The 27,201-nt window shown below is 40.3% G+C and overlaps 2 protein-coding genes across 2 annotated transcripts in view; both read left to right on the top strand.

Moving 5' to 3' along the window:
- Nucleotides 1–90: 90 nt before the first annotated feature.
- Nucleotides 91–12,063, top strand: xpnpep3 (X-prolyl aminopeptidase 3, mitochondrial). The gene is made up of 12 exons (XM_034144006.1): nt 91–228; nt 317–431; nt 1,006–1,128; nt 1,732–1,919; nt 2,551–2,770; nt 4,265–4,449; nt 6,145–6,207; nt 6,736–6,849; nt 6,919–7,004; nt 7,445–7,628; nt 9,605–9,725; nt 10,308–12,063. The coding sequence occupies exons 2-12, from the start codon at nt 368–370 to the stop codon at nt 10,472–10,474; spliced, it is 1,515 nt and encodes a 504-aa protein (XP_033999897.1). The 5' UTR covers nt 91–228; nt 317–367; the 3' UTR covers nt 10,475–12,063.
- A 1,853-nt stretch (nt 12,064–13,916) lies between these two features.
- ep300b (E1A binding protein p300 b) overlaps nt 13,917–27,201 on the top strand; it is a 40,584-nt gene continuing 27,299 nt past the window's right edge. Inside the window, 9 exon segments of the mRNA XM_034143161.1 lie at nt 13,917–15,847; nt 18,736–19,316; nt 20,810–20,986; nt 23,168–23,465; nt 23,888–24,001; nt 24,291–24,521; nt 25,219–25,321; nt 25,431–25,559; nt 25,848–25,986. Coding sequence (XP_033999052.1) covers nt 15,754–15,847; nt 18,736–19,316; nt 20,810–20,986; nt 23,168–23,465; nt 23,888–24,001; nt 24,291–24,521; nt 25,219–25,321; nt 25,431–25,559; nt 25,848–25,986 — 1,866 coding nt within the window. The 5' untranslated portion in view covers nt 13,917–15,753.

Genomic DNA, 27,201 nt, shown 5'->3' with positions numbered 1-27,201 from the left:
CCTATAATAATATTTATTTTATTTTAAATATTCTGAGTACTTTTTCCACACTCCGAAGCAGAAGATGGCGGTATTACTGTCAGGACGGTTGTCAACCGGCCTGGGAGGCAAAACTCAGGGCAGCATTTCTCAATCTACACACATGAACGGGGTTAGCATCAAGCTAACGATGCTAACTGTCAACCTTAGGAGATATTTAACAGTTATATAAGAGGATTTTTAACAAAGGTGAGTCTCATCAACAAATCGCTATGTTTCTCTGTAAACATAGAGCCTTACTTGACCAACTTCACTGTGTGTTGTCTCATGTTTACAGAGGTTAGCACACATTGCTGTGACTGGTCGGTGTCCTCCAGTTGCAGCAGAAATGTTGCCCTCGAACAGCTCCATGGTGAGGTCTGCTGCCAGGCTGCTGAGAACCTGGAGGCCAGGTGAGAACAATATTGTTTTTATGTTTTATTTGTACCTACATAAAATCATAAGGTACTGTTGCTTAAATAGAGTTTTTCAAATTAACATTACTTTATATTTCTACTGCACTTATGTTACATTTCAGAGGGAAATATTAAGCCAGTAACTCCACTGCAGTACATGACAGTTAGTTATCAGATGAATGTTTTACATAGACATACAGCATAGATATAGATAAAATACAGTGCAGCTGATAATACTATATCTCACTGTTTATACAACCTTGTTCTCCACTTGTGTTCTTATATAAGTGTAAGTAACAACATTTATATTTAGTTGGTATTCAATCAATGGAAATCATTTATAAACTATATGTTTTGCTGCAATTTCTTGTCACTTATCAGCCGGCTTATACATCTTACTATGACAATACTTATATATTTGTGATAAGTTAATATTGTGAAGTTTTGAAGTTCTCCTCGGTGAATCAGCCTTTGACAGCAGATTAAACTGAATTAAAGATTAAACCAGATGTATTGTAGGATCCCAGTTTAAGATTGTTTGCTGTCTCTTTATCTGTGTGTCTGTCTGCAGGATGTGTCTGGTGTCCGTGCAGAAACATTTCTCTGAAACCCGGAGGTTCGAGACCAAAGACTCTTCCACAGCGGTACCTGGGCCAGCCGAGCCCCTTCACTCATCCACACCTCATCAAACATGGTGAGTAGTTTTACAATGGATCGCTGGACCGGTACATGTACATCTCTTTACAGAAAACCTGCAACAGACTCATTAGTACCCATGCAGAAAACTTCTCTTAAATATCTCTTCTATATCAAGTCAGACCTTTTCTGGGACATTCCCAAAATTAGAAACAATGTCACAAAAAAGGCCTCACAAGGTTCTTTTATATCAACGTATACACAGTAAACAAGTGATTTTCTAGTTTTTCAGTATTGGCGTTAAGAGTATAATCTAAGAGCAGTATGTATGCCATTCAGAGGCTAAGCTAAAATATATAAGATATAAAGCATTTTATTGTCATAATTGGAATCAAGAGACTAATAGTATTTATTTAGTCCACTAATCTCATAATCCAATCATTGTAATTATTCTAAAATATCTAATAATCTAAATTGGATTATATGTTCCTTAAAATTAAAACATGTTTCCTTGCTTTGGACAAACAATTTATGGATAGTTTGTTTCTTATCTTGAAAGAAATAATTAGAATACAACACAATGACAATGCATACTATATGTCTAGGTTTTGATCTGCTGTTTAACACTGATACGCCATATGTTGTGATCTCTGCTCCTCAGGTGAGGTGACCCCGGGTTTGACCCAGACAGAGTTCGAGCTCCGCAGACTCAGGCTGGCCTCACTGATCGAGGCGCAGGCCGACAGGCTAGGACCCTCCGCCTCCTCCAGCACCCATGTTGTCGTCTTGTTGTCCCACCCGACCCGCTACATGACTAACGACATCCCTTACCCCTTCCACCAGAACCAGGTGCAAGCTTGAATTTAAAGAAATTAAACCAAAGATAAGTTTTATCTGCTTGTGCCTTTGTGGGGTTTTAACAGTCACATGCAAGAGAGAGGTGCAGTGATGTGTTTGGGAGTTAGCATCACAAGGGCTCCCCTTAACTAAACGCCAATTGGGTTTTCTATTGGATTTTGGAATGTTTCAGAAAATAAGATCTCTGTCAAACACATGTTTATGATATTTCAATGTTTTATTCAGCAGGATAATCTCTACATACTGTATAAACACCACTTTCATAATTGTTGTGATGTGTTTATAATATTCGGCGTGATGACGTTTAGTCACTTGTTAGCAAACGCCGTTTTTATGACACATAGTAGATTTAGACATTCACCAGTGGGGTATTCACTGGCGTATTTTATGTCATAGAACAAAAAATGTTTTGAAATAAGGTCTGTGTTAACCACAGACCTTATTTCAGGCATCTAACCAAAAACCCATTAGAAAAAACACTGACTTCAGGGAACCCGGAAGTGGTATAAAGCTGACTTATGGGTTTTAGGACTCATTCCCTATGTTTTTGTCATTTAGAATACTGATTGTGTGTAATTTTAAGATAGCCGTCATCATTAACCTGTGTCCATATGATCCTCAGGATTTCCTGTACCTCAGTGGCATCCTGGAGCCGGACAGTGCCTTGGTTATGTACGGGACAGGACGCCCGGACCAGGCCATCCTGTTCGTCCCGCGCAGGGACCCGAGCAGAGAGCTGTGGGACGGCCCGCGGTCTGGGAAGGATGGAGCGGCGGCTCTGACCGGCATCGAGAGAGTTCACTGCACAGAAGAACTGGGTCTGGTTCTCAAGAGCCTTAAAGGTGGGGGAGGCATGATTCTTCTCATTCAGGATTCAAGGCTTTTATTGTCATTTGTACATAGCTACAATATAGATATGTCAATGAAAATATTAGGTCACAGGCTCCTCCAACGGTGCAACACAATAAAACAGACAAAATAGTTAAAATAGTGCAAGTAATACAAATAAAATAGAATAGAAATAGTACAAGGTGTGCGTTTGTTTAACCAATCGGACGCCCCTCACTGAAATTAGGGCGCTGTTGGAATGAAGAAACAAAGCGCTATATTTCAATATGAATAAACAAACTGGTTAGTTTAAATGCATGAAAGAAACACTTTCCTATCAGTTGTCTCTTGCCTTGAACAAACACTACGGTTTTTATTTTTTTATTTAACCTTTATTTAACCAGATAAAAAAAGCATTGAGATAAAATCTCATTTTCAATGCTGACCTGGCCAAGAAGGCAGCAACGTTACACATAACACATAACACAAACATATAAAATACAGAGAACATAACTAAGAAAACAAAAGACAAAAAAGCAGTCACTACATTGTGCACATTAGGACAGTAAGAAAAGTACACTACTTATTACTGCAAGAGCAGCTGGTGGTAAGGACCTCAGACAACTTCAATTTAAAACATGCTATTGAGACAAGTGCCCTCAGTTTGAGACTTGATTGAAGGTCATTCCAAGACCAAGGACCATAATAAGAAAGACTCCTTTTTCCAGCCTCAGTCCGTACAGTAGGTACCTGGAACCGTATCCAGGCACTGGATCTGAGGTTGTAAGAGTCACAAACTGGAGCAAATCTGGCACATATGTACAGTGGAAGCTTACCTAAAATGGCTTTATACATTAATAAAAACCAATGCTGCATCCTACGCATAGTAAGTGAGGACCATCCAGTTAGGCTATACAGTTTGCAATGATGAGTCCTATAGGGTGCATTTGATATATAACGCAGTGCAGCATGGTAGAGTGGGTCAAGTTACTACTGTAGGTAGTTTATTTACCTTGGCATTATAGAGCAGACAAACACACAGTATAACCCTTTTCACTGGTTCTTGTGTTTTCTTTATACAAATCCATGACATTAGCCTTCTATAGCTAATGTATTATATTTTAATTTAGGGATTCAATTATTTTTTCAAATGAAATAAAAAGAAACCAAGTTTATTTATTTTTATTATAAATACTATAATAAAAATATATGTATGTTCTTTCCCATTATGACTATGTATGTCATTAAGTATGGTATTCCTGTCATGCCGTGTTTTTTCTTTATTATTTCTTTGTTGGCTGTTCTGTTTGTCTTCTATGTTGAAAAAGAGAAGCATGATTTCCACCCCAAAGAAATCTGTACTATTGCTTACACTCGTATGCTTCTTCTCAATATAAATATTTGAAACAAAATAATAAAAGAAACCGGAACTGACAATTGACTGCCTTCTGATTACAACTTAACAACAATAACTTAATTGTTACCACTTTCTCTTCTCCTTCTTCCAGGCACTGTGCTGTGGTACGACAGCTCTCAGCCGGCCCACCCTCGGCTCCATCAGGCTCACGTGGGCCCCCTGCTGGACGAGGGGCCGATGCCTCACTCCCTCCGGCCCCTCGTCCACTCTCTGAGGGCCGTCAAGAGCTCCGCTGAGGTGGCACTAATGCAAGAAGCAGGTCACATCAGTGCACAGGTTAGTGTGTGTAAATTACTCAGTGTCAACTTTATAGAATTACCAATAAAAGCCTGCAGGTAAGGCAACATTTTCAACAACATATATTGTTAAAGGTCACCTATTATGCAAAATCCACTTGTTCATGTCTTTTCTACATCAACATGTGTCCCCTCTGTGTAAAGAGATTCTGAAAGTTTCAGGAACAAAGATTCTCTCTCTTTTTGTCCTGATCCATTTCTATAAAAACCTGTCTGAAAATGAGCTGATCAGATTTTGGACTCTTTATGATGTCATAACGATTTTTTGGCTTGTGTAGCCATTAGCCAATCACCAACCAAGGTAACCCCCCCCCCCCCCCCACACACCTTATCACCTGAATCTCCTCCTAGAGCACTATTGTGTTCCTTTTAACCAAATATCTCTCATGCCCCTTTCACACCAACGCGGTTCCAGGGCCGGTTCGGAGCTAGAGCCTGATAAGCACCGTTTTTTCCTGTTCACACCGCAGCGGAGCCGGCTCTTTTCCCCCGAAAACCGGTTCTTACCAAGCTCCAAAAAATTGTCGGTCTAGAAGCAAGAACCGCATACGTCACGCTTACGTCAGAGGCGGGGGCAGGGGCGGGATCAACCTGAGCAATAACAGTTTATGGCGAGTACGGCAAATGAAAGTTGTATCAAGCAGTAGCGCTGAGCAAAGTGACTAGAAGGCAACCACACGCTTATTAAAAAAAACACACTTTATAAAGTCAGGCAACACTAACCAGGCTTCGTGTGATTCTGTTTATTTGTACCTTACTTTGACCATCCGTTCGCTGTTATTGATCATTGTGGAGAGCAGGCAGACGTTTTGTTTTGTATTATAGCAGCTATCGGATGGAATCAATACATGGGCTGCACAGGTTGTCATGTCCGACTATCACAAGTAGAATCGTAATGAAAAATACGTCGGTAAAATGTGCCTGTAGAAAACGGCTTATGCCACAATAGGATAGCAACAAGTAGTCAAGATAGTCAGTTTAGCTTCGGTTGCTATGCTAACATCACCCATTTTATACCAGAGAAACTTTCATAACAGCGTTGTGATGCCAAACAGCGGGCAGCACTGCAGCGGTCGGTAAATGCCGCTGCAACATATTAATAAACAATGAACCACAGCACTCTGGAGAAAAGTATAAGGTTGAGAAGTAGTTAATTAATTTAATCTGGCTTCAAATGATTAAAAGCAACACGATCATCGACCCGACGCAGTCCCCCATTGTTGTTGTTGTGAGCGCCGTTGGGGAGAAAATCAGCAACGTAAACGGTGACGTCATGAAGCAGCAGCGGCAGCACCAGTCGGGCTCTGGGCGGTGTGAACAAAACGGGGGCTGAAAATAAAAACTGGTTCCGAAACCAGAAGAGCGCAAGCACGGAGCTAGAACGGGAACCGCGTTGGTGTGAAAGGGACATCAGAGGGGCGTGGGGAGGGGCTCCTTATTTTCATCTAAACTAAGTAACAGACAGAGAATCAGCACTTTTGAAACAGAGCTGAAACAGAGGGGATTATGGGATGCTGCAATGATCTGTTTGGTGTTTGGAGCTAAACACTTCAGAGACATGTTTTGTACATATCTGAGACCTATAATATATTGATGAAAAAAAGTATAACAGGTGACCTTTAAGTTACACTCTCCCTTTACATTTTTTGAAATCCATGTAACTGAATTCTTTCAGGCTTTTCGGAGAACGATGGCCATGTGTCGAGGAGACGTGGATGAAGCTGTGATCTTTGCTAAGGTATCTAAAGATATTTAGTTTTTATCAGCAGAATGTATAACCGCTAATTTTTTAACAGTATAATCAAGATGTCATTTTATAGCATGTATTTAAATAAAGACACATCAATTATTTAGATGTATTCATTGTTATGGCTCAAGCTAGCTTTGACTTGACCTGGTAGGTAACAGTGCAGTTACTGAGGTTTGTTTTTAAAGCTTTGTTTTGTCCATACTGCAAATTAAAATGTCCACAGGAATTACACAATATGCCATTAAGTTATACCTTTTTTAAATAAAATAAAGGTCTATAATAAACTCTATTCATTTATTTTATTGATATAGCACCTTTCGTACAGGAAGTGTAGTTTGAATTGCTTTACAATCAAGTGGAATAACAGGATAATTATTATTTTAAAAAGTGCAAATTCAACTGAAATATAGAAGAATCAGGTAAATAAATTAAAGTTGGCAGCATGGAGCAGTTTCATTTAGTCGGACAGTGTATGACAGCTAGCATGAAGCTCACAAGGTGATTTCATCCTTCCAGTTTGATTTCGAGAATCGGATCCATGGCGCCAACTTCCTGGCCTACCCGCCTGTCGTTGCCGGGGGAAACCGAGCCAACACTCTGCACTACATCAACAACAACCAGATCATCAAGGTATAGCATGTTATTATTTATATACAGTAATAACTGAACAGCTTTACTGACTCTGCTCTCCTCCGTCAGGATGGTGAGATGGTGCTGCTCGATGGAGGCTGTGAATACTTTGGTTACGTCAGTGATATCACTCGGACATGGCCAGTGAATGGAAAGTAAGTTTGTCAAAATAAGCAATTAATTGTGCTCCTCAAAGACAAGTATAAGAGAGTACACATCCTTCACTATGTTTGTTTTCTAAAGGCAGAGCTTTACCTGAAATCCATCTGATCCCTACATCAGAACTCACCCCCTGTTTCTTAAACCTGCACATTACGCTTAGCTTTGCTTTATTTTTGTATCTTATTGGATATTATTAGGTAGTATTGTGTTGTGTATTGTTAGCTTTATAGTTTTTTTTATGTCTCTACATTTGGGAACCTTTTTGAAAGGTGTTTTTAAGAAGTATTCTGATGACATCAACAAACACACACTTAAATATATCATATGTAACACCTTTGCATGAAATATATATGACTAGACTTGTGTTATACATGGTGTGGAGTTGAGTTCACTTATACAGAATTGATTTAAGTTAAATACCTTCTCCCCATAGGTTCAGCCCTGCGCAGGCGGAGCTGTACGAGGCGGTGCTGGAGGTACAGCTTTCCTGTCTGTCCATGTGTTCGCCGGGCGTCAGTCTGGATCACATCTACAGCAGCATGCTGGCTCTGCTGGGGCGACAGCTCAGGAGGCTCGGCGTCGTGAAGGCCAGCAGCAGTGAGGATGATGTACTGAAGGTAAGAATCAGAGAAATAGAAATGGCATGGAGTCTGGCTGGTAAACATTATGCTTTATCCAATATGAAGAGCAATTCTGTGGAAAATAAGAATCAAATTGTGCTTGTTTTCTTTTTGTAAAACGAAGCTGCTGCAAGTAACACAATTCTCAGGATGAGTTGCAGATGATTAACTATACAACAAAGTTATGTTTTCCAGATACAAATATTCAGCTGCTCCTTAAAGGGGACCTATCATGCAAAATGCACTTTTGTACATCTTTTATACATGAATATGTGTCCCCGGTGTTCCAGGGAACTCACCAAGTGTCAGAAAACACAACCCTCTCTATTTTCCAATACCCAAATCTCTAAAAAAGGGGCTGCAACGGATCTGATAAAAACTGATCCAGATTTGAACACTGTCCTGACGTCAGGACAGTGGCGCTACGGCTATTGGGCCAACTCCACCAATCAGGAGGAGACAGCCACGGCCATTGCCGTTCGAAAGCGCTGGAGACGCTGTAGTACATATGCCAGGCCTGTAACTGGCGCTGTAGTCTGCCACAAAAGCAGCGAAGAAGACTTGGTTACCATGGTTACCCTTCTGTTTATTCTCCGCTGTGGCTTTCTTTCTCCCTCCCTGAGGCAAGCGTTTGCTCCCGCAATGCAATCCCTCCCCGTCGAGGCAAGCACTGTAATTCTCTCCGGTTAGTCCACCAGCAGATGATCAACACCCACCTCTCAGCCTCTTCCAAGGAACGAGGGCAGAGTGCGGCAAAGTTTCAGTTTCAGTTTGTTTCGCCGGTCAAGATGTCCGTTAAAGTTTAAATCTTCCGGACAAAATTTGAAAAGTGCCGGTCAAAGGTCTTCTTTGTTATTTATTGAGCTTTAAAACAAATGAATAACGACTCTTTATAATAAAATACGGAGGACGGAGATCTCTTTTTCTCCCCCTCTTCTGACAGCCCAGCAGCTGATCAGAGCACGGCTCACCTCTCCTGCAGGGGGGCGTGGTCAGCAGAATCAGACCCGTAGACAGCAAACAGCACATAGAGTGAAATGAGGCATGGCTAAAATGCATGATCTGTTTGGTATTTTGAAAACAGAAACGTATAAATATACCTTATATAGGTATGGCCCTACAATATATCATTTAAATATAGCATGATAGGTTTCCTTTAAGTTGAATAAAAGGTCTCTGTTGAATAAGAAGCACAAGATCATATTTTACTCTACAAACCATTTATTCACAGCCACATGCACACATATACAGTCTTTTTAAATTGCAAAATGTTAATTGAAATATATTTCCCTGATTCAATTATGAATTGTAACAACTGTTGTAAGGTCCAACATTCAATGTCTCTAATACCTTTGTTTATGACTCAATTGCTGCTTAACTGATCAAATCCCATAACTGTCAGGTGAACTGTGTGTTAAGTGCTAATTAGCAAATGCTAACAGTGTAAACTAAGATGATGAACATGGAAAACATTACACCTGTAAACATCAGCAGGTTAGCATGGTCATTGTGAGCATGGCTGAGGATTTGTAGACTGTCGATGTAGAACCACAGAAAAAACCCTACTTTGTGCCTTTAGCCTTAGACGAAAGCTAATTCAAAGCTTAACCCAAGTCAAACATTTTGGTAAACTGTGACTTAAACATTCAACAATGATTATTTTGAAATTCAAGTACACACTTTTGATTCTAACACATTCATACATAGTGCAAAAGAGATAAAATATGATAGATTCCCCAGATTTGCATGTTGGAATTTGTGCTCACCTTTTGTAATGTTCTTGTTTAGATGCTTTCTTGATTCATTTGTGCTCATTGGTGTCGTTAAAAAGTGATTTGACAAGGCTCACTCATGACAGTAACCCCCCATTAATTTCACTTCCTTAATGTTTAGAAGCAAATCAGGTCTGGTATAGGACTATACAATGACCAACCTTTATGCAACTGTATCAAGCTTTACATGTGTTTACCCAGGCTGCACGGCGGTACTGCCCCCACCACATTGGACATTACCTGGGGATGGACGTCCACGACACTCCTGAGCTGTCCCGCTCACAACCTCTGCAGCCGGGGATGGCCATCACCATAGAACCAGGTTTACACAAACTACCCTTTTTAATAGCCGTTTAGTCTTTGGCTTATTCTAAAAGACAATCCAGTTACTGTGCTGGAGGAACTGACTCTCACATTACACATTATCTTTTCTACATTTTATCTTTCACGTTATTCCTGCTTCTTCTAATCAAAAATGACTATTAACACTTCTGTTAGCACCCATGTGCAATAATATAAAAAACAAAGACTATGACACCACTGTCCTAAAACAACACTATGTGCAATATGTTCCTGCTAATATTATTATTACTAATGGATGCTACTCCTAGTTAGTCCATCCATTACTGTAACAAGAATCTTTACGTAACTATGTGCAATAATAATAATTGTACTACTGTTATATACCTCACTTCATTCTACAATGCTACACTTATTATATTTTATAAGTACTCCTGCTACTTACTTATCTACCTGCATACTCTGTTAAACAGTAATATTTTTCATTTTAAATACTATGTGAAAGCCTTTTTATAGTGTTCTTCGTCACTATCTATGCTTTCCTATACATTTCCTCTCTGTGGGACGACTAAAGGACTTCTGATTCCTCCTTCTTTTATCCCAGGGTTGTACATAGCCGAGGACAACGACCAGGTGCCTAAGCGTTTCCGTGGATTGGGCATCAGGATAGAGGACGACGTGGTGATCCGAGACAAGGGAGGCGCTCTGATTCTGTCCTCAGACGCACCAAAGACCATCGCTGATGTAGAGAAAGCCTGCGCCCAGAGATAAAGGCAGGGAGAGACAGACAGGTGACAAAGTGAGACACTTCCTCTGTGAGCTGGGAGTTTCCAAACGTCTCCACCGTGATGACATCATCCGGCTCAGGGCCCAGGTACATGAAAGGTGGGAGCACATTGCAAAGACTCTGGTTTTAGCCTCAGCAAGGCCTCCAAAATACAGACAATATGATGTGGAAGATCATATATGTTGACGTCTTTCTAACTGGATCGTATTTGTCTTCAACAGTGAGTGATTATGAAGAGGTATAAAGGATAAAGGGTGGGTTTAGTTGTGTGTATGGAATAGTTTGAAGTTGGTTTGCATAGCGTACTGCTTAGCCATAATTGGTGTGATACCTACAGTCGATGACAAAGTTTAGAGAAAAAGACAGGAGTAAGGACACAGGAGCCACCTGATTGAAAACTTGATTAAAAACTAACTTAACTTAGCGAAATACGAAAGCTGTTGGTCTATTACTGCCTTGATCAGTTTGTTTGGTTCGTTTTTGGTTAGTCGAACAATGACACAAGTAAACAAACTTAACAAGGCGGTGGTAACTGATCAGATAAGATAGATAGAAGTCGATAACCATCTACTGTAGCTAATACACTATGACTATGGATAAGTTCTTCATCCAATCCCACTTCCAAAAATCCTAAACTATCAGGGGGTTATGATGTGGCTATGGAGCCTACGCATGTATACTTCACCATAACAGACGTATTTCTTGTTCAAATGTAATTACAAATCAGGGCTACGGCAGCTTAAGCAAAACCACCGTTCTTACAAATGTGTAATACGACCATGTAGTGTTGTGATGGTGCTATCAGCTGGGAAATGTCATCCAGAGCTAGAAATAAAGAATCTAGGAACAACTGTTAACCACTTGCATCAAGTTTATGTTCAGCTGAAGACTCCGTGGTTAGATCAAGCTACCATGGACTCATCTTCATCCTTAAAACCCATTTGCTCCTAACCAGTATGGTTTTTATTACCAGTATTACCATCATCATGGCACACAGGGATATAATGATGTTGTTGTGTATCTCAAAAACCTTTTTAGGTACAATGCTATGTGACTTGTGTTGAAGGCAATAGGGTATAATAAGTACATTATTATGATTAATACCTCAAACTTCCACTTAATGTCTTCTACTCAAACAGGGTGACACAACAGGAGAAAAAACCGAATGGCATACACATCCACTGTGAATGGGAAAAGGCTAATACGACTATTTTGAGCAGTTTTTTCATGTGTGTACAGTACCTGCATACACGTGTTCATTTTGGGGTAAAAAGGAACTTCACACAAATGATTATTTCCCATTACAAAATGTCAAAACACCAACCACCACTCCCTAGGCTGCAGACAGATCATAAAGTCTATTATGTTAATGCACACAAGTGAGAATTAAAAATGAACCTGTCTTAAACAACTTCCCCTAATGAACATGAAATTATTGTAATGGTGAGTCCAATTAACTGAAAACATTGTGTGTGTGTGTGTGTGTTGTGTGTCTTTTCAAGAGAGAGAAAAATGTGATATATTCTAAAGAAATGTGTGTGTATACGTATTAAAAAGATCTCGTCAAATTGTTTATGCCAATGCATGCCTTTTATTTTACTTTCATTCAAAAACAAGGGAAATTATTGTTAAGGAATGCACCCAGTTTTTCAAAAAGTAACTTAAATTGGCTCAACATTGCAGTAATAGAAACACGATGATGTGATTTTATATAATGTTGGGATGGATAATGTTGGGAAAAGAGTCTACTTCTCCCTGTGATACTTTTAAGTACGTTTTATTTCTTGTGGAGTTGTACTACTTGTTGGGGAGTATTCTAAGACCATAGTTTTTTCTACTAAGGATATGAGTACTTCTTTCACCACTGTTAATACAACTGTTGTTGACAGTGGTGGAACGTAACCACCCAGAACATTTTCTCAAGTACTATACTTAGAGACTATTTAAACATATAAACACATACAAATGGCTCCACATTTACAAACTACAACATTTAAGTGCCCTGTCTTTTATTTTTTTGTGATAAAAATAGGTCAATGTAATATTATATAAAAATATAATATTGTGAATTTGTACTTCTACGCCACTACAATTCAGAGGTAAATGGTATACTTTTACTCCACTACATTTATTGAATACCTTTTAGTTACTTGACAGATTTGGATGAATGATGTGAAATATAATCAAGTGTTAAATCAGACTTTAGTTCCACCTGGAGTAAATTCACAAGCTACCCTGCAGTATACAAAGTCATTCAAACTAGCTGCACCTTTACCAGCTTTGATAACACTTTAATGCATCAATAATTATAATCAAAACATATATATTATTCTGAATTGGACCAATCTGCAGAATGAGTACTTTCACTTATGGTACTTTAACTATATTTTGATGATAATACTTTTCTAACTTTGCTTGAGAAACATTTTAAATGCAGAGTATTCCTTAACTCTGGCACTTCTACTTGTACTTGAGTACACCATCTGCAGACTTCTTCCACCTCTGGAATTGTATGTTGTACTAATTATGATGTTATTTTATCTTGTTTGCCAGTGCCAAAGACATATTTCCATTATATGTAAATCTGATGGACAATTAAGTATTCTGGATCTGGATCTAACACTGCTTTTAGACAATACTTCTGTGCTTCTATTAACATTTTGCATTCAGGACTTGTGTTACAGTGTTTTCAGATCTGGGTATTTGGACTTTTACTGAAGTACAAGATCTTGGTACTTCTTCCACCTCTGCTGTTTGTGTGAGGAAGAGATTCATGGAGCGCCACTGTCCCCTACAGAAAGTAGAGTAAAGTAATATAATAATGATTATTTGAATTCATCTATGTACACTACTGGGTAACTAGCCTAGAATAATGTATGATGTGTCGATTTGTATTAACCTAAATCTACAAAGTAACTAAATATGTAAAATAAATGTAGTGGGGGAAAAAGTTCAACATTTGCCAACAAAAAGTTTTAGTGGAGTAAAAGTATAACGTAATATAATGTGTACATACTCAAGTAAAGTACCTCCATTTTACTTAAGTACAGTAGGCCTACTTGAGTAGATTAGTAACCCCACTGTTTACTTGTAATGGAGTATTTTCAGGCCATAGGATTTGTACTTTTACTTGTAATGGGGTATTTTAAGACCATAGTATTTGTACTTTTACTGAAGTACAAGATTGTGGTACTTCTTCCACCTCAGTTACTGTTTGTGTGAGGAAGAGAAACACGGAGCAACACTCTCTTATACAGATTGAAACCGATTGAAACCCGTAAAATCACGGAACCGGTTTCCGGACATTCCCGAACCCCTCCGAAGACAAACCTCCCCTCTTCCTCCCTCCTCTCCCTCCTCCCCTTCACGCCTAATGTTGCTGTACCTCCAACCCTCCCCCCCGTATCAGAGGAGTAGAAACAACAAGCCGCCATTTTGTTTGTGCGGACAGACCGTCAGAAACAGGAGGAGATAACCGAGAGGAAGGAGCGACTCTCCGGCTACCGACGGCCAGCCACACCGGGAAGGAAAGAAAGAGTGGAGAAAACCTGTCCGTGTTTCTAAGAGAGAGAAAGCATCACCGTGGAGGGAAACCGAGTCGGTGATATATATATATATGTATGCATGAGAAGGAAATACTCCAAATCCAAGGAAGGGGGTGTTTTGCGGAGCGGAGACAGAGAGGAGAGGCGGAAGAGCGCAATATATCTTATTATAAGGAGGAAAAAAAACTGCGAAAAAAGGGAAAACATGAAAATTCACTATGTGTCCGTCGCGGAGGAAGGAAAGAGTCCGCATAGACAATTATATAAATAAATTGCTGCCGGGCAGAAGGGAGAGGTGGAAAGAAAGACGGGTTTAAAGAGAAGGGGGAAAATTGCCAGGATCAACACGAAGGGGGGGCATTTCTCCATCACAAAGAGTAAATGAGAGGATTTTTTGGTCAGTGCAAAATATTTTAAAGCTAGGTGTCAACACCGATCTGAATCTTTCCGCTTCCGAAATAGCCATAATTTTTTTTTTTTTTTGCGACCAATCGTCATTTTTTTAATTCACATTTTCGCCTGTCGCCCAAGCTGTGCTCCGGTTTATTTTTTCTCTTCACTTGCATCCTATAAAGCAGTGAGTGACAGCTAATTTTTGGGGAATATTTATCTTTTTTTTTTAGATTTCAAGTGCTAAAAACCAAGGGAAACCCAGAGGAGGAAACCTCTTGTGGAGCACAAGATAAGTAACCTCTGCAAAAATAAAAAACTAATTGGATCAATCTGACTGCCCGCTGATTGCCAATTAGACGCTGTGATTGCCCACAAGAAGTCCAAGAACTACATTCTGCATCAGGATCGATTGCACGGTGCTTTTTCTGACAAGATTTTCTATTTTGCCAACCCTGCTGCTCTGCAAGAGGAAAAAGGGGGTTGCAACAACCAAACGTGCAATACGAGTTCCTGACCCAGTGCCTTGCGTGGTCAAACACTAAGTGCACATTTTTTTGTCAGCATGCACATGCAAAAGAAAAGACATACATGGACATCTGCTATATATTCTCCTATCTGAGTAACTGCAAGTGTGGGACTTTCTTTCTGCAGAACTGTTATAGTATTTATTCAGTTTCTGTTAAGCCAATGCAAGATTCTCAGTATTGTACTGAGTACTTCTTTAAACTGTATTAGAGAGCTACTTCTACTCTGCAAAATTAAGTGAGATGTCTAGTCAGGTGAAAGAAATAGTAAATGCAACCGTGGATCTCATAACTGTTGCATGAGGAAAACGGCCTGCAGAAGTTAACCCTCCTGGTTTGTGTTTTTTGGAGCTTGCTTATCTTTTTTTTTCGTGCCCTGATCGAGACTCCCCATTTCAGAGCTGAAATTACAGGCTTTCTCCGGCCGACTATGGCGGAAAGGACTGAAAGCAGCACGGAGGACGGATCTTTGGACAGTTTTTGTGTCGCAGAAGAGGCTACATGAGGTTGTCAGAGGGGCCGCACACGCTTGCCTTTTTCGCCGACTCCACCTTCCCACCTCCTCCTGTTGAAATCAGTGAAGAAACAGAATCTCCGAAAGGGGAGGGGGACTGATAGCTGCAGAGAGGAATAAACCGAGAGGGTGAGGAAAGAGTTCAACATTGCTCTCTTCTCCCCTACCGTCCCCCCAAGCGGTGGGGGAACGACCATTTCTTAAAGGGAAAAGGAGACGCAAATTAAAAGGAAATACGTTTGCCCCTCCGTGGATCTACAGCTTTTTTTTTTTAATTCGACAAAAATATGGCCGATAATGTCCTGGAGTCCGGCCCGCCTTCAGCCAAGAGGCCCAAGCTGTCCTCTCCAGCCCTCTCCGTGTCTGCCAGTGATGGAAACGGTAAATATATTGCATGCATTAACTTAGCTTCAGATAAAATATAAAATAGCTCCCAATGTGTGTTCATTAATGTGTTTGGAGTCCCTGCAGAGTTACTCTGCAACTTGGTCTGACACAGAGCTGCTCAAGAACTAATGCTTTTAAATGCACATTTATTTGTAGCTTTGTTGATAAAAAAGCTAGTCTGTGAGATGTTTTTGTAAAAAAAGAAAAGGAGCAACTTTCCTGCAGGCATGTTTTGATGCGTTAGCCTCAACATGCTAGCTAACTAGCCACTAACTATTAGACCAAACAATGGAAGAGCAGAGTCACCCTAGTTTGATTCAAGTTGTCTTACTACTTTTGAAAGTTGATCTATTTGAAACATAAGAGCACACACTCACTAAACAGGATGCGTTATATTGTCTACCTAAAGGTAGAAACACAGCACCGTTTCCTGAATTAGCTTTAGGAGAAAGTAACGGTTACTGAGCTAGCTAGCTAACTAGCTGGAGGTAACATATAAAACAGCTCAAACTGTGTGTTAATTTAGGATCGGTCTGTTGAGTCCCTGCAGAGTTACACAGCAACTTAACTGACACAGCCGCTCCAGAACTTTTACTTTATTTATGTGTAGAAAAAGGCTAAACTGAGAGTTTGGTTTGTGAAAAAGAAAAGGAGCAACTTTCCTGCAGGGGTGTTTTGATGCGTTAGCTTCAACATGCTAACTAACTAGCCACCAACTATTAGACCCATCTCCAAACAATGGAAGAGCAGAGTCACCCCAGTTTGCTTCAAGTTGTCTTACTACTTTTAAAAGTTGATTAATTTGAAAACATGAGAGCACATACTCCTCATTAAACACCAGGCGTTATAGTTTCTCCATTAAAGTAGTAACACAGCACCGTTTCCTGAATTAGCTTTGTGATAAAGTAACGGTTACCGAGCTAGCTAAGCTAACTAGCCACCGGCTCAGCTGAGCTCGAAGCTAGCAAAGAAAATAAGTGATTTTTCACCAACAAAACCTCATTCTGTTCAATAAGACTCATTTTCTGTGCGAACCAATACTTTATATAGTGGAAATAAACCCGTTTGTGGTGAGAAATGTCGTGTGCTTCACGTGTTGTTAGCCGCTGCTCTGTTTTTAGCGAACTATTGTCGTAGCTATTGTTCGTCACAAAGTTGCGCAAAGCGTTGTTTCCCTGCCGATTAAACAGCAGTGTGTACATGTTTTACTTTTTGAAGCTTTTAAATGAAAGGGGGAACTCGATGTGCCGTCTTCGAAACATTTCCTTTCATGTGTTTTTGTTCAAAGGCTTTTAGATTCTCAATTGTAGTCAACCGACGAAGCCCATTCTTGTTCATCCTCCATTGTTTGACTCACTGCACGTTGACTCGGCGCTGCACTTTCTGCATTTACTCTTCAAAACGATTTAACTGTTAAATACGGTTCCCTTTTGTTAGGAATTAAACTTTAATTGAAAACTAATTCATTTCTACATATTGAAGCAGAAGCTGTACACGTATGGCTTCCTCTTGTTGCATGTATTTGTAACGAGACATGCATGATAATTTAGATATTTCTTTGGTTTAGTCGCTTTCTGGAAAGTAGAAAAAAAAGAAAAGTATATCATTAAATACAGAGGTGATAAATGTACTCATATATTGTACTAAAGTAAAATTAGAAATACCACAGAATAGGAGTACTCTGTTTCAAGTAAAAGTAAGGTATTGTAACGTTATTGGCATCTAAATATACTTGACCAAAAGCAAAGGTACTGCATAATGGCACATTCAAGCACAATATCTATTTTAAATGATTAGATTATAATGATTGATCACTTCAATGTTGTACTTGGTAAAAGTGGGGTTTATTTGAATCACTTTATGTAATGCTAGGTAGCTTATCCTATGATGGTAAACATACATAAATGAGTGGATTTAAATTGTGTATTTATAATCTAAATGTGCAAAGTATCTAGTATCTAAATCTGTAAAAATAATTGTAGTGGAGTAAAACATTTGCCTACAAAATTGGTAGAGTAAAAGTATAAAGTAGGATACCATGAAAATACTCAAGGAAGATAAAAGTAACTTACTTTTGTACTTGAGTAAATGTACTTCTACCACTGAACAAGACACAGAATTGCATGAAGACGTAGGTAGTATTTCTGCTTTTGTTTATTACACTTTATTTCAACTTTGCAATGTTTGGTGGCCGTACAAGCTTGCAAAGTAAGTTATGTAAATGTCAAGTTTGAAACATGTGACATTTCCTTAAGTATCTAGGCCCCTAATGCAGTAAATTCTCTAAATGCATGAGGTCAACAACTCAAATGCATGCTAAAAGCCATCATACATGCAATAAAACTAAACATGCAGGTTATGTTTTAACCTGGGTTTTCACTATCAAAGTAGAGCTATCACTGCATTTCTTTCTTCTGCTGGATGAAACGTCTACTAAGAAAAATGTGTATGATTTTTATATATTTCGTCAACAACGTTCCCATTTGCTGTCCAGTGGAAATGACTTCTGACACTTTTCTGTTTAATGCTCTTGCACCACATGACTGTAGATCCAATGCACACACCTACCCTAGGTACTGTAATGTTTACTCTCTGCGGCTTCCCACCCCGACCCTACTGCGTTCACTCTCCATGTTTGGCACCCCATCAAACCACAAGCTGATGCCCAGGAGAGAAATCCAGGCTTTGAGCGGAAGCTAATTCTGCACTGGCTGTCCAGCTATGGGCTACAAATGAAATGGTTTTCAAAATAATGTCAGCATTTAACTTCACTTAATTTAAGTTGGGTTTAAAAAATGTATGCAGTGCAAATCCTAAATTTCCTGAGCTGTGTGAACCTTATTTTTTTCTAGTTTTTAAAGTTTATTTTCTTTTGTGCTTAGATTTCGGTTCACTTTTCGACCTGGAGCACGACCTCCCCGATGAGCTCATCAACTCGTCGGACTTGGGGCTGACTAACGGAGGGGATGTCAGTCAACTCCACACCAGCCTCGGCAGTCTCGGAGGAGGACTGGGTTTGGGCGGCCATGATGCTGCTGCCAAACACAAACAGCTGTCGGAGCTGTTGCGTGCACCCGCACAGCAGGGGGGCCCCACATCCAACAGCACAGGACCCGGGGCCTCCATTGGGATGATGGGGGGTGTCTCCCCTGGTGGACCACAAGGCATGCCCCCCCAGGGACAGCAGCCTGGATTAATGCAGCAAGTTGGGATGGGTGGAGGGGTGGCAGCTCTCAATCGGGCAGCTGCCATGATGAATGCCCAGAAGGGCAACACTGGACAGCAGCAAGGTCTGATGGGGGGGCAGGTGATGAACGGCTCGCCAAGAATGGGTTACCCTGGCAATGGGAGCATGGGTAACAATAGTAATTTGTTGGCGGAAACCCTGCAGCAGGGCGGGCAGCAAATGGGACCCGGGGGTCAGGCAGGGATGAGACCGCAGCAACCCGGAGCATTGAACAAGGTAAGTACACATTGCAAATGTTAAGTTCTGGTTAAAACTGAGTTTAAAATGTTTTAAATGCCGGCCTCAACAGATTATGGTTTTGGTGCACTGCTGAAAACCTACATGTAGTTTTTTTTCGAAAATAAAAATGCTCTTTTACATTTGAAATGTGGCATTATCAAGAGTCAATTATAAAGGATATTGTAATGTATTTTATTTTGACAACATTTACAAAATAGGAATTACAAATATTGGTCAATATGTCATAACTCCAATTGGGACGAGTGGGAGCATGCATTTTGTAGGTTTCTGGCTGTTTTGAGTTTATCTACATGGTTAATTTCACTTATTGTAAGTTACTTTAGCATCAGCTAAATACAAATGTTATTAAGGATTATCTGGTACAATCAACTAAACTATACATTTATACGTAATATATTGAAAAAGTAGCAAAACTATGGTGGAAATGTCGTGGTTCTTAATGGCTTTCTTTGTTTGGTCAAATAAATGAAAACGGATGATGATGATAAATTCCCTCTAAAAGCCATTTACTCATGTGAAGCTGTAGACTTAAGTGAACCTGTAGTAGAACCTGTAGTAGAACCTGTAGTAAACAGTAGTGTGTGTGGTTGCTTGTTGGACTCTACGCTGCTTCACTGCTCTGTGGTATCGATGGTTAACCTCCTTTATATGCCACAGGATAGTTTTGATTGAAGGTGTGAAGACAATACACCAAACCACTGTGTTAAATAATTCAGCCAAACTAGTAGCATAACTCTTTGGTGGTGCACCGGCAAGCACCGGATTTTTTTAAAACTAATGTCCTGTAGTTAACTTAAGCATGTAAAGTATGTGTTATCCATGTTCAATGCTATAAATTATGAGCTGTAGGGACAGTTTGATTTACCTCCATTAATTGTATAGAAAGAAACAAATAAGATTAGTCGGTGGAAATCCAACGGTAGGTGTTACTAATAATGATTCCTGTCTTGACTCAAATCTCAAGTTCTTTGTAGTTAAAATGTATTTGCTGTTTTAAAATAAGGAAAAGTTTGGGCATATACGGAAGTGGCTGGAAAAATGTAAGCTGAATCTTACACCATAGATGGTAACCTTTTTCTGAACCATAAAAAGTGGCATTTACATTGTAACTGTACTACCATTAATTCACTGTGGAGATTAAAGTAAGGCCAGGCAAAGGGGAATTAATACTGTCACTCATTATGAAGGAATATTTACCTGTAGTACCTGTAAAGTAATTCCAAGAAGTATCCTTTGCACTGCCGCAGCAATTTTAGAACAGTTTTAAAGTGATAGTTGTATTTGTAGTTAACTAATGTAAGAACACATTGTAAAACTTCGCATATTTCATCTTTGAAAATGGAATATCACTTGACTTGCTACTTAAATAATGCTTTAAAGATTGTCAAAGTAATTTATTTGATCTCTAAATGATCCATTCCCTTCTCCTCTTTCTCATTTCTCTTTGTCCCCCTCTCTTCTCTCTCCAGATGAATATGATGGCCAACGCGGGCCCCTATGGCGGTCCGTACGGCCAGGCTGGCCAGGGGCTTCCTGGAGCAGGGCTGGGCCCTCAGCTCCAGAATAAGGCGGGGATGCCAAACAATATGGCCGCTCAATTCAACATGGACAAGAAGGCACCGCCGGGTCAAGGCATGCCTGGGATGGTAAGATCAGTTTTTTTCTGCTTAAATGTATATTATGTTAAAGGGGACCTATTATGCAAAATCCACTTCTTCATGTCTCTTCTACATCAACATGTGTCCCCTCTGTGGAAAGAGACTCTGAAAGTTTCAGGAAAAAAGATTCTCTCTTTTTGTCCTGATCCATTTATATAAAAACCTGTCTGAAAATGAGCTGATCAGATTTTGGCCACTTTATGATGTCATAACAATGTTTTGGCTTGTGTCACCATTAGCCAATCAGCAACCAAGGTAAACCCCCCCCCCCCCCCCCCCCCCCCCCAACCTTATCACCTGATCACCTGAATCTCCTCCTAGAGCACCATTGTGTTCTTTGTAACCAAATATCTCTCCGAGGGGCGTGGGGAGGGGCTCATTATTTTCATCTAAAGTAACAGACAGAGAATCAGCACTTTGGAAACAGGGCTGAAACAGAGGGGATTATGGGATGCTGCAATGATCTGTTTGGTGTTTGGAGACAAACACTTCAGAGACATGTTTGTATATATCTGAGACCTGCAATATATTGATGAAAAACAGTATAATAGGGGACCTTTACATTCAAAATGAAGTCTCAAATTGTATAAATTAAAACTAGGGATGCTCCGATCGATCGGTCGATATGTTGGTTGTTGTTTGTGGAAGCGCCAGTGAATGAGCCCCATTAACTGAGTTTTAAACATCACTTTAAATGGAAGATCCCCATAGGCCCCACCTACTCGATCGGATCGGTGATCGGTATCGACCGATACTGATTCCGGCGATCGGCGCATCCCTAATTAAAACATAATCAGTCTCAAGTCTTTAAAGGGACCCAAAACAAATGACTCAAGTGGTCAAAGCCATCCTCAAAGGGACGTAACAGAAGAAAGAAGGCACAGATATAAAGTGAAATTCAAAACACAAGCAGAGTAGTGCTTGACATAGATGGGAGGCAGTCAAGGGCACACGAGTCACAGAGAAGGACAATAATATACAGTAAGTTATAAACACAAGCCAGGTGCAACAGAGGATGTTCACCTCGACACTGACTTGTATTAAAATCCTGAGGCTGTGCGGATATATGGCATTACAAATATTTACAATTATTCTTTTCTGTTTTTAAGTCTTGTGATTTCCGCTTTGAATTTTGACAATGGCTAAACACACCTCCATACAGGATTATAAACACTGTTTACACAGTGAGTCAACCCATGTAAAGAGCAAATATTCTAGAGATCAACTCATTATTGGTTTTAGACTACTTTAGACAGAAAGTCACCAAACTAATCCCGTAACCATGAACTTTCCGCCGCATAGTGATAACTTGATGATGCTTTAGAGACGCAGTTAATGTATTTACTAGGAGCTAAAACTTCACATTTCTTTCCAGATCTTTTTTTGACAAGCTCCTAGTCCATGCAAAGGGTTCCTGAGTCCTCTGAATAGATACATGGTCATCAGGACTGTTGTATTGCATGGGATTATAGTGAAGAATTAGATCAAATGACCACTGCAATAATCTTACCTGCCTCAGAGAAATTAAACCGCCTTTTGAAGTGAGATTAATCAAATGCCGCAGAAGTCAGAATGTCCCTGTCAGATGGCAGTGAGTCACAGAAGGTTATTAACACCCTGTTCAATTCTGTAAACTCAACATGAAGGTACCACGTGTCTCTGGAAATGATGCCGGTTTGTTTGTTTCCTGGATTCAAACTTTTCTCCTGGATGCTCTGTCGCATGCATTTTCTCACGTTTATTTATTTGTTTATTCCACACATGGCAGTTATTTTAAAACAAAACATGTACACTTTACAAAACATGTACACTTATACTGGTTGATTTTTTTTATAGTGTATTAGTGGAAAGGAGCAGGGGGAAGAAAATCTTACAATAAAAAGTAAAATTAAGGCAATATTCTTTCAGTCACAGTAGCTTACAATTACTGAAACATAAAACCAGAACACAATCAACAGTCAACTTCATACTATCTAATTACGCTTTCTTTATACATTTTCTTAAACACAAAAATGTTCTCACAGCCCTTTAAATCATTCGGCAAAGAATTCCACTTCTTTACGCCAAACTACTGAGTCACACATCTGCTTTAAAAATGAAGCAACTCTCACAAAACCCACCTTTCTCTGCGATAAGTAAGGTATTCTGATCCCGATCCTCTCTCCGCAGGCGTCTCAGCAGTCCGGAGCGGTGGGTGGTGTATCCGTCGGAGGAGTAGCAGCGGTGGGAGGCCCCCAGGTCGGGCTCAGTGCCGTAGGGGCCGGTCCCGGCGCAGCGCCCCCTACCGCAGACCCCGAGAAACGGAAGCTGATCCAACAGCAGCTGGTCCTCCTGCTCCACGCGCACAAGTGCCAGCGCAGGGAGCAGGCGAACGGGGAAGTGAGGCAGTGCAACCTGCCCCACTGCCGCACCATGAAGAACGTGCTCAACCACATGACTCACTGCCAGGCTGGCAAGTCCTGCCAGGGTGAGTCCTTTGAATTATGATGATTGCTGCTTTTACGGTTGTGTGGTTTATATCAAACACTAAGGGCAGCGTTTAACGTTGTCATGTATCTGCAATTCATTTTTTTTTTCCTTTTGCTTGAGTGTTGTTTATGTCCCTCTTGGTTTCTCGTTGTATCAAAATGAGTTATTCGATCTTGAGCCCCCTTCTTTACTGTACTCTCTCTCATCTGGATGTAGTTTTATTTCACTGAGTGACTCATACAGTAACTCATTCTCTGGCTTCTCTTTCTACTGAATTTTCTCCCTCTTATCGTCTTTATTCCTCCTTCACTGTCACATTTTTCTCATATCACTCATTCTCCCTCCTTTTCATGACTCTTCCTTATTTCTGAAACTGATCTCCATTTCTGTCTCTCCCCCCCCCCCCATCCCCCCCCGCAGTGGCTCACTGTGCCTCATCCAGACAGATCATCTCTCATTGGAAGAATTGCACACGACATGACTGTCCTGTTTGCCTGCCGCTGAAAAACGCTGGAGACAAGAGGAATCAGCAGTGTGAGTGTTCCTCACGCTCTGTGTTAACTCTTATCATTAAATCATCATTACAAAAGATCTATAAACCCAATTTATATATTAAATTGAGTTTTTGGACAGTTGCTCCATTTTTTGAATAAAAATGTATATAAAATAAGATGTTAAAGTGTACAATAAAGGATAATATATAAAAGAAAATTTGTAAACCAACGATTAATACAAATAAAAAGTGTGCATTAAAATATATGCAGCACAGTATTTGTCCACAGATGCTCATGCTCTGTCCCCTCTCCTCTCTTTCTCCTCTCAGCTCTTGTAAACAGTGCCGGGGTGGGTCTGGTGAACTCTTTAGGTTCAGGGGTTCCCGGTGGACAGTCCAACTCTCCCAGCCTGAACCCCCCCAACCAGATCGACCCCAGCTCCATCGAGAGAGCCTACGCTGCCCTCGGCCTCACGTACCAGGGGAACCAGATCCCCCAGCCGTCGCAGGGCAGCATGTCCAACCAGGGCCAGCCGGGGATGAGGAACCTCAACTCCATGGGTTCGTTTGTAATACAATTGTCCACATCACATTTTTAGGTTTATCACTGAGAAAATATTATTTGTATTCTTGATCTTCTGTCAGCAAGTTATGCCAAAGAAAACATAAACGCAAAGGGCCACTTAACAGATGTTTGACAGCTTTAAAAGGCATTTCCTGTTTTTCATAAGATAATTGGACTCCCTTAAGTGTCGTCACAGGACATAAGTGTGTCTCTTAAAGGCAGAATAAGAAGGATTTTCCTATAAAACATTCTATTGACTCGTAGATAATCCCTCTAAATCATCACATGACCAACTAGAAATGTGTGTGATTCTTATATGAAATGACATGTTATTTAGCTGAGGCTTTGATTCAAAGCAACTTGCATACACTTCAAAACCGTAGACATGCTTACAGAGAAATCTAGGGTAAAGTATCTTGTCCAAGGACACTTCGACATGTTGACTGCCGGGAATGATATCAAATCCCTGACCCTCTGATTGTTAGACTGCCATTTATTCCCTCAGTCACAGCTTGTTCAGTACATTTCTGTGTCTGCCCAAATGGTGGACACACGACTGGCGTATCTGAGATCAGACAAGGCTTGTTCCAAAACAAGAGTTAATCAGTTTCCACCATAACGCAGTCGGGGCCTGCTTATAGTGTCGTACTTAAAATCACGTCCTTCAAACTCTATATTCACAACTCTTTCCAGGTGGAAACTCGATGGGAGTGAATGGTGGAGTGGGGGTGCAATCCCCCAACCAGTCGAGTCTACTGCCGAACTCCCTGCTGCATGGCAGCATGAGTGCACAGAAGTAGGACCATTTTTATATTTCTTATATTGGACATTAACAAAGACAAACTGTGTTCTGTTTCGGATGAAAGCTCACTCCTTCCTTTCCTTCTTGTCTGTAATTGTTCTAGTTTGATGAGTGATAGTTTGGCGACCCTGAGCTCGATGCCCATGGCGACCCCCCCCTCTGCTCCCGGCATGAGGAAGTCGTGGCATGAAGACATCACACAGGACCTCCGAAACCACCTCGTCCACAAGCTGTGAGTATGCGCCCTCAGGATATCTCACTAGAGCCGGGAACTAAAGAAATAAAATGTGTTGAAAAACAGCAAGGGGTACAAATACAGTAGTCGTAGTATGTGCAGGTGTAGTACAATAAATACTGATAGTGAGAAAAGATATACTTAGTTTAAAAGCTGGAATATGTATAAATACTGTATTTTCACTATGGATCCCATATGCACAGTATAGACAGTGGTATTGGATAATATTCAGCACCTGGTGTCATCCTCTTGCCTCAAGTTAATTGTATCTGTGTGTCCTTCTTGTTTGTGCATGTGTGAGAGTAGTGTGCAGGCAATCTTCCCCACTCCTGATCCGGCCGCCCTGAAGGACCGGCGGATGGAGAACCTGGTGGCGTACGCTCGGAAAGTCGAGGGGGACATGTACGAGTCGGCCAACAGCCGGGTAAGAAACCAACACACACCGAGTGTTTCAGTATCAGAATATTTCATTTATCCTAGGTGGAAATGGGTTTTGTGACCGTTGCTCCATTTTAGAATAAAATAAAATGATTGATATGAACATAGGCAGTTCATGTTTTGTATCTGCAATAAAGGATAAAGTATTTATTTAAACATAAGAAATTAAAGTAAACATTTGCTATAAAAAGATATGATTATAAATATGTATATAAATCTTAGAAGTTAAAGTGAAAATGTATAATAAAGGGACTGGTACCACTTTACAATAAGATTACCCGTATAAAGGGTTTACGAGCCCACATTTATCTGTACTGCTAAGTCTTATATTGGCTACCTAGCTTGCTTCGTCTTCTTCATCAGCCAGCATCCTTGGTGTCTGTTGCTCACTGAGTTGATTCTCGCTAAGTAGCCAATATAAGGCTTAGTCCTCTTGCCAAATAGTGAGCCCACATGTATCTGTACTGCTAAGTCTTATTAGAAATGGTAGTAACTCTTAACAACTATAAATGTTAGTAACTCGTAAATAAATGGTCATAAGAGATGCCAAGAAACATCAAGATGGAAGGGGGGGGGGAATCAACTCAGTGAACAACAGATACCAAGGATGCTGGCTGAGGAAGAAGAGGAAGTAAGCTAGGTAGCCAATATATAGAGAGGCGAAGTCCCGCCCATCTACTTCCGACCCATGGGACCTTATTTCGGAAAAATTATGTATTGAAGTCAATGGGGAGAGAAAGATTATCTTTCGATCCTGTTTGAATTGTGCCACGAATTACACATATGATGTTTGACAATCTTAAATAATAATTTCCATGTCAAAAAAGTTTGTCGTAAAACTGTTGAAATATAAGACTATGAAAAATACGCAACTAGAAAGACTACAAATCCCAGAATCCCGGTCCCGCATGCTGGCTCTTATGAACCGACTAACTCCCCTTGTGTGTATGTACAGCTCTCAACATGCCCAGACTTGGAGTGATTTTCACCTCTTTTAATACTTTTCTCCTCATTCTGAAAGAAAGAAGTGAAATGTGCCAACGTGACGGCCGTCTTGGTGTGTGGTGCGAGACGGGAGATGTAGTTCATTGAGCACACACAAAAAAGTGTTACTTCACAGTTTTACGACACATTTTTATTTGTTTGACTTGTAAAATTATCTTTTAAATTGACAAACATCATATGTGTAATTCGTGGCACA

The sequence above is a fragment of the Trematomus bernacchii genome, unplaced genomic scaffold, assembly GCF_902827165.1.
Source record: "Trematomus bernacchii unplaced genomic scaffold, fTreBer1.1, whole genome shotgun sequence".
NCBI classification, from domain to species: domain Eukaryota; kingdom Metazoa; phylum Chordata; class Actinopteri; order Perciformes; family Nototheniidae; genus Trematomus; species Trematomus bernacchii.
Note: the sequence above shows the minus strand (reverse complement) of the source record. Positions and strands in the feature narration are given on the sequence as shown.

Bases quoted from the DNA above. Each gene is read 5' to 3' on its own strand.
- xpnpep3 (XM_034144006.1), top strand. From the start codon at position 368: ATGTTGCCCTCGAACAGCTCCATGGTGAGGTCTGCTGCCAGGCTGCTG. The intron at 1,129-1,731 runs GTGAGTAGTTTT...TCTGCTCCTCAG, and splicing joins TCCACACCTCATCAAACATG to GTGAGGTGACCCCGGGTTTG. The intron at 7,005-7,444 runs GTAAGTTTGTCA...TTCTCCCCATAG, and splicing joins ACATGGCCAGTGAATGGAAA to GTTCAGCCCTGCGCAGGCGG.